The 17,482-nt window shown below is 37.0% G+C and overlaps 1 protein-coding gene across 1 annotated transcript; it reads right to left on the minus strand.

Annotated features, from left to right (window-relative positions):
• Positions 1 to 1,639: 1,639 nt before the first annotated feature.
• On the minus strand, positions 1,640 to 12,441 carry LOC139960092 (lysosomal protective protein-like). Its single transcript, XM_071958179.1, has 9 exons — positions 12,105 to 12,441; positions 10,097 to 10,208; positions 9,430 to 9,567; positions 8,262 to 8,420; positions 7,304 to 7,395; positions 6,497 to 6,578; positions 5,445 to 5,621; positions 4,869 to 5,029; positions 1,640 to 4,030 (listed from the first exon to the last, which is right to left on the minus strand). The coding sequence occupies exons 1-9, from the start codon at positions 12,296 to 12,298 to the stop codon at positions 3,697 to 3,699; spliced, it is 1,449 nt and encodes a 482-aa protein (XP_071814280.1). The 5' UTR covers positions 12,299 to 12,441; the 3' UTR covers positions 1,640 to 3,696.
• Between the last annotated feature and the right edge of the window lie 5,041 nt (positions 12,442 to 17,482).

Consider the following 17,482-nt stretch of genomic DNA (forward strand, 5'->3'; position numbering starts at 1 on the left):
CTTCCATGTTGTTTCAATTTTTCTTTCACATTTGTCTTTTAATATTTTGGTCTGGTATGAACACCTATTTTAGAGAATATCCCAAAGATATAAAACAGCTCTGTCGCAAAGAAAAATGCTTTTTCTAAACTTGCAGCACTCCCTCAGTGTCAGAGTCTGTTGAAGGGTAATGTCATAAGCAGATGGAGTCCTGATACACGATTTAACACAACATGTGAACGACAAATGAATTAAGTTTACAAATTGAATGTCATTTTATCAAGTTGAATCTGTTTCATATTATGAGCAAGTAACTCTCCTTACCAAAGCATCCAATCCGATAACCCAAATTGAAAAAAAGTGCTAAATGACTCAATACTTGGACCTACTGGTAGCTTTATATCCGGTTCATAACATTCTTTCAAATGTTGTCCACCAACCAGAGGTGATGGCAGGCATTTCCACCTCTGAGTTACATGGTGGACGATGATGATACAGTTTAAGATGTGTATCTTTTGTGGACACAGGGTGTATGCCATTCTCAAAGGCTGTGCATCTACTATATGGTGCATTATCATTGCTTCAACACACAAACAGGTAAAAATTCTCATTAGTTTGGTTTGTGAGATACGTATTTGTATTCATTGAAATGGTTGCTCAGGGGACTGTTATTTTATATGTGAGGTCTTTTTTTGGGGGGCAAAGGAGTCTTTGACTTGAAAGGAAACTTCCCTGCAGTGATGCTAGTAGGGTGATTCTTTGAAAAGTTGGGAGATTGAAGTACATATTGTTCATAGTGAATGAATTTCTGTCCTGTATATCAATTTTTAGCAATGGAGAACACATGTAACAAAGTTACCCTTTGTCAACAAATTGTATCCTTCTTTAAGTAGTAAAAAAGTTAGTATTTTCTTCAATAACAGCGATAGGTTTTGTATCCATTTTCTGCTTATACTGGTAATCCAGATCACGTGGGGAGGGGAGGGGGGATGGAATATGCAAACAGTGCAGTTGTGATTGTTTCATTTATGAAAAGTCTGAATTTATCCCAAGTTTCATCTCTCCTATTAAGTTAGTAGACGTTAAGTAACATACTGTGGATTTACATTGTTTGAACATTCAGGAGGGTGGTTGGGGGGCTGGTGGGGGTGGGGGGGATTGGGAAAGGGCACATAATATCTTTAATGATTTATGTTTGTATCAAAAATATTGTGGTATTAAAGTCTCAATGTGTGTTTGCCAAATTTGAACTTCTACCTTTCCAGCTTACTGCCCTAAAAACTCAGTGAAAATAACACTGTTCTATGCAATTTTCATATTAATAATCATTATTTTTATTGAGTTATCTGTCGCTAAAAACATTTTGAGCTGAACAAAATTGGCCACATTTTTTAACGAGTCCGTAGATTCTACAAAGTTCACTCAAAATTTGCCAGCCCGCCCACCGGATCATGCGCCAATCAAATCTCTGTTTTGTTTACGACCGTTAGGCATAGGACTTAAGAGTGTACAAAACAAGTATCGATAGAACTTTGCAAAAATTGACTCCCTCTGAAGCTTTAATTTCTGCCAAACTTGCTGACGTCATAGCTCCTGTCTAGCATATCAAAATCCAACACTTCTAAAACATGCAAAACAAATTAAAGATGTACCCATCATCTTCTTTAGCTGAATATCTTTATCTTTATTTGAAATATCAGTTTATCCTGCAAGTATAATTATCTCAATAATAAACAACAATATAGGAGATTCAAAATTAAAATCTGCCAACCTAAAATAGAGAAGAGTAAACAGTAACAATATGTACGTATATATATATATATATATATATATATATATATATATATATAAACGTGTATATATATATATATATATATGTCACCAAAAACAGAACTAGTATTGTTCGATACAGGTGACAAACGCCTACAGTGGAATTACGACCTTCCTTACCGGTTTCGAACATACAATCAGCGTCCATAGCCTAGTGGTTAGGGTGTCCGTGTACAGAGCGGAAGGCCCGTGGTTCGAATCCTGGTGGAGGCTGAAAGTTTTTTCACTGTTCTTGATTTTCCAACTCATTACGATTTTCATTTATATATATATATATATATATATATATATATGTATATATATATATATACATATACATATATACCTACATATACATATATTATCATAACAGAAATCAGGCTCAGAAAAATCCATTTTAATATGAAAGACACAGATCTACTTTGTAGTCTCTGAACAAATTTTGATTTACAAATATTCCAAAGAGATATTCTGTTCTCTAAATATTATTTTGCATATTTATAACATGGAATACAACAAAGAGGAACTTCATATATAGGTTCCCCTTTGACACAATTTTCTTTTCAAAATGTATTGTCTGTTAACCTTAACAGAAATCAGGCTCAGAAAAATCCATTTAAATGTGAAAGACACAGATCTACTTCATAATTTCTGAGCAGATTTTCATTTCCAAATATTCCAAAGAGACGTCTGTTCTCTAAATGTTATTTTGCTTATTTATAACATGGAATAAAACAATGTGCGGTAAAGAATCACACAGATTCCTTAATCAAGATCCTTATGCACTTGCAGCCGATGTAAAGAAAAGAATAAATGAAATATTTAGGAGAATGTGAAAAAGTTTGAGACAAAATGAAAATGAAAGAAGAAAGATCTGAGCAATTCACTATTAATGATCCATTACATAGCAATTAATAATACAAAACAAAATTTGATTTTAATCAATTAGCTATGGACAGGTGCATGAACAGAAAAAAATTCATCTTTGTCTGTATTTCCATGACAACATCCAAAGTAATTCAAGTGATCATAAAAAATATGTTACATTCAATATCGTTGTACAAGCACCTTCTTCACATCAAAAATTACTTTGGTGGATGAATTTCTCTTTTTCACAGTCAAAAGGGAATCCTGTGATATTTTTTCTTCACTCTCAGTTACCTTTTCCATTCGTCAACACATTTCTATTGACTTCTAACCCAGCTCTACATACTTAAAGACCGCCCCACGTCTCAATTTACATATTTTACACCCAAGACTAAATGTTCCATAACTAGACTTTTGCCCAGGAGGGTGGCTAGAAAGGGGCAGGGATAAGGATTGGGTTCTTAAACACAAGTAAGGCAAATGAGTTCTACATGCAGTTTTACTTCAATATCAAAGTAACACCAATATATTTAAAGCAATAATCTTCTCCAAATCAAACTATTGATATAAAAAAGCAAAATTACCACTTTTGACGTCAAGTATTTTGTACCTCAATTTGCAAAAGAACTTTACTAGAGTATGCTGAAATTCAAAACTCTATTAACGTAAGCGTGTCGTGTTTTCCTTTCTGCAAGCCACAATTTCTCTAAATAACCCCTTTCTCTCCCCCCCCCCCAACCCCTAAACACACACCCTCCACCCAGTCCTGTTCCTGGACTGTATTTGCAATACTGATTTACATCACTTTAAGTTCTCACTCATCTATATAGTTTGTTAAATTTTACTTTAGTAAGAATAGTTTTTAACTAGTCTTAGTAGAGAAACATGAAAGACACTTTGTAAGTACCACCTTAGGGTGATATCCAAATAAAAAAGTAGAAATTTTACATCAATGTAAATGAAATCAGAAAATTATCAGATTTTGTAAACGATAAGATAAAATCTGATTGATTGATTTCTTTATGGAAATTTACACATTCATTACTGGGGTTTGCCTTTCAAGAAATTTGAAATCATTTGGAATGCCTGGGCTGGTCGCCATTGTGGAACCATGTGGCCTGACCCCTTCACTGTCATCAGGGTCAGGGGTCCTCGTTCCTCCACAAAGCCCGCCACTTGATCGTCGTTGTACCAGGGCCTTCTGTCGCCCGTTGAGTTCAGATTCAACCCGGCGACAAATTCCGCGGCGCTGTTTAGAGGACAGACGATGTCTGCATCACCGTTGTAGACCAGAATGGGGTATTTACCGAGCAGCGCTTCGAACTGTGGGAACATGTCATTGTAAGTGATAGAGTAGTTGCCATGGACGTTGTCGCTGTAAGATCAATAGAAACAAAAACAACCTTGAATGAAGATATATACAAAGTAAGAATTTTGAGTAATTATCACCTTTCATGTGCAATCTGGTTATAGAAATGATATGAATTTCGTTGAATATGAACATACTTTTTCGTGATAAAAAAAAAAAAGGAAACGTTTATTCCCAACAAGAAGGTTACAGGCAAATGAAATATCACTCTGTGGTTTAAGCTTATTAGCCAGGACTAAGGCAGAGAGGATTTAATAGGGGTGTGGGATGGGAAGGGGGAATGGGGGAAGGTGAATAAGTAGCAGAATAACACACTATTGAAATGGTATTACCCCCCCTCCCCCCCCAAACAATAGATGGCCTTTACATGTCTTTCTTAATAAATGATAGGCAGTCCAAATCAAGAAAGCTGACTCTAATTATTCATTACAGTTTCGGTCAGGGTCCTTATCACAGAGTTTCAATAAGGGCAACGTATCTGTAATACGCTCTATAAAGCACCAAAACGGTGACAACTGATGATCCTCTACCTGTCAATTTAAGCACCTTTGTTTTGGTCTCCTTCCTTCCCCACCCCTGAACCCCAAGGTGTGAAACTGTAGACAAAAAATCACCACTGGTGAAATGATACAAACAGGCAGTGCTGAAAACAAGCAGTCTTGAAACAAGCGATGGATTTGGTGTCTCTGGTGAAGTAGAGGAAAAACAGCATCTTTGACAACACAACCCAGTAGGGCATACGTTTTGAGTTGCTAAACCTGTAGACCAATTCGCCCCTGCTTCCCTCCAACCCCCCCCCCCCTTCCTCACATTCTAACTATCCAATCAACTCCAAATCCCATACCTGCATACAGTCCAGACTTGCACACTGGTCGGTATGTGCAATGCTGTTCGTACATCCTCTCTGGCCAGATACTTTGTAATTGCTGTGCTGTCAATGCAGTTCAAACCGTTTGATGACGAGAATAAAGAGTGCACTGGGATTCCAGATGAATCTGAGCTCATCTAAATCAAGGAAAGAAAGGATAAAATGTTTCCATTAAATTACTAAAATTAACTATTAAAATATCTTTGTGGAGTGGCTGCTCCCCCCCCCCTCCCCCACCTTCAACTGTTCACCTGGTGGTGATCCTTATCCATTTCATGTTTTGCACGAGCAATATATGCATATATATATTCATCCATATATATATATATGTATATATATATATATATATAGATATATATATATATATATCTGATCTCTTTCTGAAAAGGAAGAAGGAGGGGTCTATGTTGAGTGGTCACACTCCCAGTGGTTCAAAAATTATGTAGCTAAATATCGGACATTATTTTTGCCATTTTGCAGATCCACTGGACACTAAAAAAGATAAAAGCAACAATACATGTTTAGGAAAATCAGGGCATATGGTAACCCTACCTTCCACGGGTGAGGGATTCTTGGCCGATTTAAGGTCTTGGTTCCTGTCAAACTAGCCATGTCGAACATGTATCGCTTCAGTGAGGCGCTCTCCGCAGGGATACCTCCTGCACAGTCCATGTAGATAGAGTAAGTATTCAGTCCTATGTCATTGATAAAATGCAAGGCTTCATTAACCTGTAAAGACAAGGGCAACAAATAAAAGTAAAGAAAGGCAAGAAGTGAGAAAAGGGAACAAGAGGGATGCAGTTTGCAGTGTTTACTGGCCATGTGTTATTAGGAATTTGAAACTCTGCAGTATTCAATTAAAGAGATATATTCCTGTGTTAAATAACTTATCTTTAAAAAAACCCATCTCAAATGACCTATAATGGAACCCCAATAACAAATGCAAACTTGTACCTATTAGTGTGAAGCCTCACGTCACATATCAGATCATGGTGACATCTTAATTTCTTAGGAAAGCATGAGCCACTTTACTTTTGACCAGCTAAATCCTCTGTTTAAATACTCCTCAGACTAAAGTCTGTTCAAAGTATCTCTTTCGAGATCCGGCTTTAGGAATCACAAATGATTTTGAGTTGGTTACCATCATGTTTGATCTCTAGAGTAAGGCAAAATATGTCACAAAAAACAGAACTAGTATTGATCGATACAGATGACAAACGCCTACAATGGAATTACGACCTTCCTTACCGGTTTCGAACCTCTGGACATACAGTCGGCGTTCGTAGCCTAGTGGTTAGGGTGTCCGCGTAAAGAGCGGGAGGTCTGGGTTCGAATCCTGGTGGAGTCTGGAAGTTTTTTCACTGTTCTTGATTTTCCATCTCATTACGATTTTCAATTACATATATATATATTTTCAAATAAATATATATATATTTATAATATATATAGAAACATATATTTCTATGTACATTATATATTATTCTGCAGTTTCTTATTTAGGGCTTGGAACCCAGGTATGATTAAAGATTTAATATTTCAAAGCTACATGTTACCTTGGGTAGACAATGGCATCTAACCAGTACATATTTACAATGTTCACTTACATATGGCTGGCATCCTGGGCTGGGATGAAAGAAATGACACTTGGTTGGTGTACAACATTCCCTTTGTAGATTATTCCATATCCTACAACAGGAAAAAAAGCAGAATAATACCTCATTCTTACTGTCTGTTATGATTTAATTAATAGAAATATTATTCAAAACTTAAATGGCTAAATATTCGCTGACATCAATATTAATTCATGTTTCAGTTACTAAAAGTGAAAATGGTATTTGAAAAAAAAAAGAATGAAGGGTAAAACGGAATTAAAAAGTAGAACTAATAACACTTTCATCAAATGAACATGTCCAGTGAACCCAAAACCAGAAAATTGAAAAGAAGAGTTTGCCTAAAGATCAATACATTAAGAATGTTTTAATAATGTATTAACTATTAATAATTATAAATTAATAATTATTAATGGATTATTAATGTATTAAGATCATTACAGAGATGAAGACACCAAAGTGGAATTGACACAAATAATATTTTTTTTTTATATCCATTTCCATTTTCCTAGAGCATATATATCAGACAATTCGGAATCCTTGTTAACAACCTACCCAAAGTGATTTCAGTCAGAATTCCTACATGAAGTTGAAAATTGGCACTTGTACTTTCTATAAAATATTTACTTCCACCAAACCATGCATATGATGATCATAACATTGGAAAAAAATAAATCATAGTTGCAGGCATCCTTAGTGAGGCAATTGCCCTCATGAGGCATAAACAACGGGTGAAAACTGGAGTGGTCAACATTAAGAAAAGAATGGCTGTAATGGGCAAGCAAAGGGAAAATTACTCACAGGTGGCCGTCGATCCCATGAAAATATGCAAAGAAAACGGCGGCATTCATGTTGATTTCTTTGCTGTAGTATCCGTTACCGATGGCCAAGCCCTGAGAGAAGCAAGAAATCAACTTATCTTAACGTGGCTGAAGAAGAGGGCGACATAGTCCCTGGATGTTGAAGGGACTAACGTACATTCCAGTTTTCACAAACATTAAAGATAATACCACACTTCAGCCAAAACAGGCAGTTACATACGTCCTGGAAAGGTTTCCATGAAAGATATAGTAATGTGAATGACAGGTTAAGAGAAAAATGACATTTGATAATAACCTCAACTCTCAAAGTCTTTGAAAATGGTACGCAAAATGGTTTTGAACATGTCTTTTTTTTTAGTTTATTCGCTTTGCTTATGTATATCCACCTACACAGACCACACACCCCACACTTACACTGTACTGATGCCTATTTGTTAAACGTATAGATTTGAAATAAAGACTAACAAATAAAAAACATCAAAGAGGAGCTTGTCATTTCAAATCCCCTCACATTAATGCTTGTATTGTGTCCACTCACCATAATTCAATCATTCATTCAGCATAACAAAAGCCATAATTTTCACATTTCTTGTGCTTGGATCAATCGAGACAATTTCGGAAACATTATCTTTGGAAAATCTTGAGATAAAGTCTGAGTGACTTCATCATTATTAAATACTAACAAGACAGTCCACGAGTTAGCTATGTTACGGACAGGCAAGAATTACTTCGAGAAAAAACATGTAAGGTGACCAATTCCATAATACTGTATATCTCTACAAAGCCTGCATAGGCAAGCATAATGAAATTGTTTTTTGCACCAATTTTTTTATATTTATTTTATACCATTTTTGTGTGTTATATACTATGCTGTGCTGATGAACAGTACAATAGCCGGACAACAAACACTATATGCGATAATTAAACCACAGACTCACCTGTAGGTTAATCATTTCTGTACCATTGAGGATCAACACAGCTAGCGTGGGTATGTAAATTCCCGCATAGCTTTCTCCCGTGATGAAGAATTCATTTGCTTTAAACTGCGGGTATTTCTGGAAAAAACTCCCGAGAGCCATGTAATTCTCTGCGGCAGTCTATGGAGAAGAAACAGGGAAAAAACAGTTGATTTCATGTAAACATGATTTAATTCATTGTGATGGTTAACCAGTCTTCAAATCAGCCATGTTGACAAAACTCTATATGCAAAGAATCATATATGCGACATATATCAGCAACAAAAAATTGTCAGATTTTGAACTGATGAAACATATATAAATGGACAATCTTATGTGCCAGTAAATCCCTGCAGAAACTGAATTTTCCTCAATATCTAAGTGAGAACACCCTTTCCTTTCATTGCCTTGCAGAGACAGTTTCTGGGGTTGGGACTGTAGAATTTATGCAAGGCAAAATAAATATAACACCTTAAAGCCAGCTGCTCTGGATTGATTTATAGCAGATAAGCTCTCACTCACACCCGAACCTTATCAACCACATTTGCTTCTCCATTTATTTCTCCTTTTAATTTGACAAGACAACCACCAAGAATATGTGGCATTCACATTTCACAATGGTATATATAGCGACTTTGAAATTGAACAGTACCACCAGGTTGGCACATAGCTTCAACCTACAATGGCCTACAGAATTTGACACCACGGCAAAGAAAAATATCAGTTTGAAAGGTGAGACTCGACATATTTTAACCCGATAAGACGAAGGAAGGATCAACAATTTTTCATAAGAATACACACGACACTGTCCGGCAAACAATCATCTTTTCTTATTTTGTATGAACAATATGTTAATCAACAATGGCAAACTTGACAGGAAATTAAATACAAATGTTGGATGAAATTATTGGCTGGAAGGCCAGTGACCTCAGGAATATAACAAAACTGTGCTGAGCGTTCTACGTCTTCTACCCAACTGATTTTGCCTTTTAAAGAAATAGGAAACAGAAATTTTGGTAAAGAAGGAAGTTAACCAATGAAAGGATAGCATTTGCCAGACTAAATGAATATGCATTAAGCTTAATTAAGATATCAAACTTGGTGAAATGAACATACTACCCTACACACAAATTAAAGTCTTCTTACTTACAATGTCATCATTGGTGGTCAGATTTTGACTGGTGGCGTATGAGAAGCCGACCCCTGCCGGACTCTCCAGGTAGAGGACGTTGGCCACCTTATTCCAACTGTATGGGTTTGGTGTCAAGCCACTGCCGTCACTTGTTACCTGCGGATATCAGAATCAAGCGATTTTGCAGTCTACACAAATTTACGTGAGGGTCATTCCATTTATGCCAATTCCAACTTTCTGACATCCTCTTTGTACTCATAACACACTTCACTGATTAGATTCGATTAGTTTCCTTAAATACGGCCTTAGCTATATAATAATATACTTTTATAATATTATACTGCCACCTTTTAGCCATTGTAGTATGTTATTTTTTTTTTGTACACAAACCCATTTGCTTTGCATTTGTAGTTTTTAATATAAAGAGTAAAATTTCAGGAATTCAGTTCTTAATTTTTGCAATGATAATGACTTGAAAACCTTAGGGATTGTTAAAGAATATTCCGGTGGCTCAAATATTAAAACTGAGAAGAGAAACACTAAAATGCCACTGCTGCACTATTGCATAATTGAATGAGCACCACCTTTGGTTCAGACTAAGATATGAAAATACTTTGCAGATCAGCTAGTGCTTTGGTGTTTAAATCTTTCAGGTTAAACTTTACATCTTTAAATGGTGTAGTACCTGGAATGGTCCATTCTCTTCTAAGAGTCCATCCAAAGAACTGCATCCAGGCCCACCATTGAGCCACAATACCAAAGGATCTGTCGCTGGGTTGTTCTGGGACTCAACAAACCTTAAAAATTAAAATAAACAAACTTGGAAACTTATGATTAGCCACTGGTTACAGGAAACTATTACGCTTGGGTATTGGCCTACTGTATATGAAGAATTTAACTGCAAATGATTGCAGTTTGCAGTTTCTTCTTAAAAATCGAACAGAATTTATAAGCATTTATGAATAAAAGGTTGTAATTTCTGCTATGAAGTATGCACCATCACAAAGTAGCGATTTAGTATAACCGAACAGCATCCTACATTGGGTACAGTATACAAACTTACAAGTGTTAAAATGATTATATCCCAGAATTGTTGTTTTTCAGTGGTATCTGCGCATAAATATATCCCTTGATCACACTATTGTAACAAGTCATGTTTTCATGGCCTTAAACAAAAGGAGGATTAAGATCTTGGGATCATATCCTGGATGTGAGAGCTTTCACACAGTTAGGAAGTTGATCCCCGGTAATAGAGGATCAGATCCCAATCAGATCCCCTGCTTCAGAAGCAGTGCTTGAAAAGCAAAACATGAATATCTAAAAACACCTTTTAGTATGCTTTGAACAAACTGTGTCTCTCATATTTTCCTTTCAATTTTTGTCCTAATACTAAGTCATAGTACTGTGTTTGTTATCCCCTTACGCCAATGGTTGGCTAACTATCCGAAAGGTGGTTATAGGATTATGAGGGCTAAATCTCTTTGACATCTGTAAAGTGCGTTTTAGTATGGCAGTCCGTGATCACTGAGAGGTTGATAAAGTCCCCGCCCCTCACAGAAAAACGTGACGCACTGTCGCTCCCAAATTCATACAACATGAAACAGGTGTATGCAAAATTTATCACAACCCCCTCACTGGGCTAATTCCCTTGTTTTCTTGGGGCAAGCGGGTCGTCAAATTACCAAAGGACGTTACATTTTTCCTTGGGCGGGAAATTTTTCAACCACTCAGTGGTCATGGACTTATTTTTTGTTTTTGGAGAATCTATATACCTGCAAAGTCAATGGAGGTAAAATTGGTAAGTTGACTTGCTTGATGATCTCCTTGCTCCTATAAAACAAGGGAATTAGCCTGGTGATGGGGGTTGTGATAAATTTCGTATACACCCTCTAATGGTTGTATGAATGTGGGAGTGACAGGACTTCATGTTTTTCCGTGGGGGTGGGCACTTTGTCAACATCTCAGTGATCACCGACTTAGTTGTTTTCTGAGAATTGTTATACGTACAAAGTCAATGAGAGGTAAGAACTCTGTACAAATGTCAATATGTGTTGCATGAACCATCAATAGAGAGGTTTTGGGCATTGTCAAGATTTCTGTAACATGGACACTGGAAAGTTCAGACACCTAAGCCTTAAAACTCCCCAAAACTATAACTTCCTTTTATTAAGAAATATGTTAACTTGTACTTCCTTGCACACAGGTTATTTTGGAGAGAAAAGAACTATAGCTTTGTAGTTTTTTGTGACATTGGCTCTTCCTGTAGGTTGTCTTGGTGAAATTGTGTATTTCTTAGGGGTGTCCGAACTTTGCAGTGTTCCAAACTTGGCAATACTGACTAGGCCCTAGGCCTATACTAGTCTACTGCTTGAGATTTAGACTTTGTTAGCACTATAGACCCTACTGTACACCCAGTACATCTGTCATAATATAATTGACGATGGGGTATAAAATTGATCAATCAACAATCGAGTAAATAAGCAAGACCGCTTACTTGCTTTTAATTAACCGACGATCGGGTAAATAGCTCCCTCCCAACAGTCCTAATATGACTAACACAGTTAGCCTAAAGTTAGGCCTAGGCTAGACTGTACAGCCCCACAGGTATTTAACTCTCAATTGATATAGGCCGTAGTACATTTGATCTCTTCAGCATTAGCGCTAATTCGCTTATGTGATTCAATGAAACCTACCAATAATGCAACTGCTTATCTCCATCTGCAGATCCGTTGAGATACCCAGAATACTGCTTGAATTTAGGAGGAACCTTGAGCCCAGGTAGTGATAGGATCTCGTCGGGGTTATCTCTTACAAGGCTTCCGAATACCTCTACTGCTTGGGTCAATGAAACTAAGAATAAAAGCTTAAACAACCGAGTAGACGCCATATTTCAATCAGTCTACACTTCACGACGTAGCCTTGTATGTTATTTCGACAATAATGGCGCAGTGAGAGGAGTAATAAAGTTAGATAAGGCCAAAGTAAGGTCGGTTTCGATAAGTAGGCAGGCTGAAGCTAGCAAACCGCTGAAAAATTAACACCGTTTACCTCGATTAGGTATTGCACGCCCAATCGAGCTTTCCAACAAAGCAAAAGAAGGTATCTCGAGAAAAAAATTGTTGCTTGAGTTGAAGACTGTAGCCAAAGAGGTTGGTTGATTGGGTCAAAGGCTGACCACAAATTATGTGAAATATTCGGAAAATGTTGTCAGCAGCACAAACTTTATGTTTCGAGACCGGAAGGGACAGGAGGAAGTAGACAGAACTTGATGGCGAAGTTCACCAGTCTACTAATATTAAAGGCATCGAAGACTCGCCTCAAACCGCGTGCCGCCCTCTAAAAAAGTTAACTTTTCCGTTGCTTGCAAGTGAAGTTTGTTTTGTCGCTACAAAATGCAGACAGTAACGTGATGCCTTGTTATCTTTTATCTGGACCTGAGATGTCCATCGCTGCTATGTACACTGTGTTGTGTACATTAGTGTCTAATTACCGACGGTAGCAAGCTGTCTATTTTATGGGATCGATGGTTGTGTCTAACACTTCTGTTACACCTTATTCGAAACTAGGTCAGATTACGGCTGGGGTTAGTTTCAAGTTGTTTCGACGACAGATAAGTTGACCTGTGACAGGCCATCAGCTGAAGGTCGAAATTCGCTTGTTTCGTTCCAGCAACTGCGGGACTAAAATTTCTCTACAAATTGAATACATAAATTAACTAAGATTAATGATCCAAAATTTCTCCAATTTGCTTTCCTGCAGTTTTTTTTTTTTTGCAATGCCGCTCGAAACATCGAACTATATTTTTTATTGCGTATGTTAAAGGCATTGAAGACTCGCCCCAATCCGCGTGCGGCCATCTGAAACAGTTAACTTTCCGTTGCTTGCAAGTGACGTTTTTGTGTTCGTGTCGCTACAAAACGCAGACAGTAATGAAACGTGATAGGCTTGTTATCTTTTATCTAGACCTGAAATGTCCATCGCTGCTTTGGACACTGTGTTGTTGGTATTGATCCACTACATGATATTCACAGGAAATGTGCTCAATTCTCAAATCGCATGCGGAATTTATTTTTAGATTCATTGTACGAGTTAAGGTACTAGGTTTGGGATAACAATTAGCATTCAGGTAGGAGTGTATAACATTTTATCTCTGGATGGCAGTGTTACATCGAAGGACATATATGTTTAGTGCAGTTCGCTTATAGATCCTGGTCTAATACCGAAATGCGTCATGTTCCCCGACGACACGGTCGAGTTCGAGACCAGCCACAATTGGTTTCATAGCACAATTGTACAATTGATTAAGGCGTACATACACACACACACATACGTTATGATAGACCATATATATATATATATATATATATATATATATATATATATATGTATGTATGTATATGTATGTATATACATACATTAGTGAGAGAGGAAAAATGAAAACGACAGGAATGGAGTTGTATGTGTAAGAGGTAGGGTGAGGAGCACGCCCCCTCCGTAATCCTCGATCCGTCACTGGCTACCCTGTGTATATAATAGTGATCAGCGCTGTAATTATGACTGTTCCTCTTCTCTTTCCGGTGTCTTGGCGTTTATCTTCTACTCCCTCCTTTTCTCCTTTTTCTCTCTTTCTTCTTTTTCTTTTCCCTTCCTTCCTCTCCTTTCTCCTCTTTTCCCCCCTCTTTTTTTCTCTCCTCTTTTTCTTACCCGGGGGGGGGACGCGCCCCCAACGCCCCGCCTGGATACGCGCCTGTATCATTACAATACTATATTATATTACCCACTTTGCTCATTCACGCAATTCACGCATATTACCCACGTTTACTCATTCACGGTGTCACGTTACTGCCTGGTGACCGCATTATACCTACTTTTGAGTATAATTTGCTGTTTGCTAGCTCTGCCTGCCAGGTTCAGTCGAGTCGATAAGTACCGGTGTATTGCTTAGTCAGGTGATTCGTTTTCAACTATTGTCAAACATTCATAGAAATATACAAATAGATATGGATAGTCCACTAAGCAATTTCTATGGGATAGATAGCCTCACATAGGCGTACTTGCTTGAACGTGTGTTAATATTTCTGCATAGCGCCGCGTTAAAACATTACTAGGGAAGATGATTCAATAAATCCTTATTCCCTGTATATATATTTCTATGTGAATTACTTTGCTATTGTGGGAGCAGATAGCTACAAATTGTACACTGAGGTCATATAAGGTCGCAGTGAATATGATGGTCGATATAATGTGATGTTTAACTTATCATTATTATTACAACAATCTTTTAAGAGGGTTAAAAGACTTGGTGACCCACCCCCCCCCCCCCCTCACGAAAAAAAGAGAGTTGGATATATATATATATATATATATATATATCGGTCCGACTGCCATCCTATGAGTATGAGTTTAAACTGATCTTTCTTCGAAAGTTGCATTTAGAATTTTTCTCGCTACCGCCATTTAAATGTATCAATGCTTTTGTACAAGATGATATTTAATTTATACGATCTTCCTATACGATGAGAACTTGTCGCTAACACCCTTCGGAAATACCACCTACACATATCGCTGACGGACCCAGGCGAATGGAGAACAGTCAACTAATTAACGATAGAAATGGAATGTTCAGTCAATGTTTGCGAATGCGCGAAGCAAGGCCACGTGGACATTACTAAGCAGTAAGGTTCGACGACTGAGTGATAATGGGGAGGTATATGCTATTATATTTACCCACAAAATCTATGTTTGTTCCAACGCAAAGTCTCAAGTTAAAGAAAGGTCTTAGTTTTTCTTCGTGCTAATAATTAATAATAAAAAGAAAACTTGGATCATTTTCTTTAGATTTGACTTTTATTTTAACAATTAAATTGTGTTTTTTTTTTCGTACTTTGTCGATATAGTAAGTGGAAATTTTGACTATTTTCTATCGAAATTTTGACGCTTTATATCCAAAGTTTGAATATTTATCCAAAGTTGAAATATTTACATCAAAGTTTGTTTTTTTTTTCTTCAAATTTAGACTGTGGTATATTAACATTCGACTTTTTTATGTCAAATATTTCACTATATATGATTACAATTCCAGATATTACTTTATTTGAATATTTTCTAAAATTTCGACACGCAGAAGTGTAAAAATTTTAACTAAATACCCGAAATCAAGTGTTCTTACATCGACACTGTTCGCGAATTTCCTTATATTTTATTTTTGACTCATTTCTCATACAGTCATACTTTCCAAAATAGACCTAATTTACAGTTTAATTATGCATAAGAGGATCAGAATACACCATTTGATATCCTAAGTTTTATCTTAACCACATGGGAGTCGGCCAGTGGCGGAGCTAGGGGTATTGGTCAGGGGGGGGGGGGGGGCAGAATGGTCTGTAGGGGCGCTTTCAAAAAAATTAAAAATAGGCTCAAGGGGGGGCAGCTGCACCCTTCGCCCCCCCCCTTGGCTACGCGCCTGCACCCCCTCCCCCAAAAAAGAAAGTTGGATTACTGTAATAAATATATGAATATATATATATATATATATAATGGCAAAAATAACATGTAGGGAAAAAAGTTTTAAGACGTTTAATAGAGCGTACACTACTCTTTTAATATTATGTGGCATTTGCTACCATTTTTTTCTCTTTTTTTGAAACAAGATACGTAAATCTTTTCTAACGTTAACGTTAAGTTACATGTTGACGTTGACCTATAACGGAATGGCTATAAACATCATTCAAAGAAGTAAACATGTCTCTAATATAAGCTACTGATTAATTAATTCTCCCCTTTAGTTTCAATGGTCAACTCGGTCCGACTGCCATCCTATGAGTTTAAACTGATCTTTCTTCGAAAGTTGCATTTGGAATTTTTCTCGCTACCGCCATTTAAATGTTTCAATGCTTTTGTAAAAGATGATGTTTAATTTTAATAACTTGCCGCTAACACCCTTCGGAAATACCACCTACACATATCCGCTGCACGACGGACCCAGGCGAATGGAGAACAGTCAACTTAGCGATAAGGAATGGAATGTTCAGTCAATGTTTGCGAATGCGCGAAGCAAGGCCACGTGGACATCACTATAAGCAGTAATTATAAGGTTCGACGACTGAGTGATCATGGGGAGGTATATGCTGTTATATTTACCCACAAACTCTATGTTTGTTCCAACGCAAAGTCTCAAGTTAAAGAAAGGTCTTAGTTTTTCTTCGTGCTAATAATTAATGATAAAAAGAACATTTGGATCATTTTCTTTAGATTTGACTTTTATTTTAACAATTAAATTGTGTTTTTTTTTTCGTACTTTGTCAATATAGTAGTGGAAATGTTGACTATTTTGTATCGAAATTTTGACGCTTTATATCCAAAGTTTGAATATTTACATCAAAGTTTTTTTTCAAATTTAGACTGTGGTATATTAACATTCGACTTTTTATGTCAAATATTTCATAATTCCAGATATTACTTTATTTGAATATTTTCTAAAATTTCGACACGCAGAAGTGTAAAAATTTTAACTAAATTCCCGAAATCAAGTGTTCTTACATCGACACTGTTCGCGAATTTCCTTATATTTTATTTTTGACTCATTTCTCATACAGTCATACTTTCCAAAATAGACCTAATTTACAGTTTAATTATGCATAAGAGGATCAAAATACACCATTTGATATCCTAAGTTTTATCTTAACCACATGGGAGTCGGCCAGTGGCGGAGCTAGGGGTATTGGTCAGGGGGGGGGGGGGCAGAATGGTCTGTAGGGGCGCTTTCGACACAATCTAAGCGGAGCGCCACCACCGAGGTTGGCGCGGAGCGTACAGACATTTTTTGAGTAAAGATCGCCGGAAATGACCCTTTCCGGGCATTGTTAATTTGCAGATAAACGACGAATAAATAGGTGTCATCGCCATTTGTGACAACTGGGAAGTATATGGGCGTTGAAGTGACAAAATGTGACAAATGTCAATTGTTAGATGAGAGCGCAATAAAAAATTCAATAATCGCGAATAAGTAAAAAGTGGTAAAAAGCTGAAAAGGGCGCCAGCAGTCCATTTGAGTCCGTCGGGGGGGGGGGGG

The sequence above is a fragment of the Apostichopus japonicus genome, chromosome 3 (genome assembly GCF_037975245.1).
Source record: "Apostichopus japonicus isolate 1M-3 chromosome 3, ASM3797524v1, whole genome shotgun sequence".
Taxonomy (NCBI): Eukaryota; Metazoa; Echinodermata; class Holothuroidea; order Aspidochirotida; family Stichopodidae; genus Apostichopus; species Apostichopus japonicus.

Excerpts from the sequence above, each read along its gene's own strand:
- LOC139960092 (XM_071958179.1), bottom strand. The coding sequence starts at position 12,298 with ATGGCGTCTACTCGGTTGTTTAAGCTTTTATTCTTAGTTTCATTGACC. Across the intron at positions 9,568-10,096 it reads AAGAGAATGGACCATTCCAG|GTAACAAGTGACGGCAGTGG; the intron begins GTACTACACCAT and ends TGATATCCGCAG. Across the intron at positions 5,030-5,444 it reads GAATCCCTCACCCGTGGAAG|ATGAGCTCAGATTCATCTGG; the intron begins GTAGGGTTACCA and ends TCCTTGATTTAG.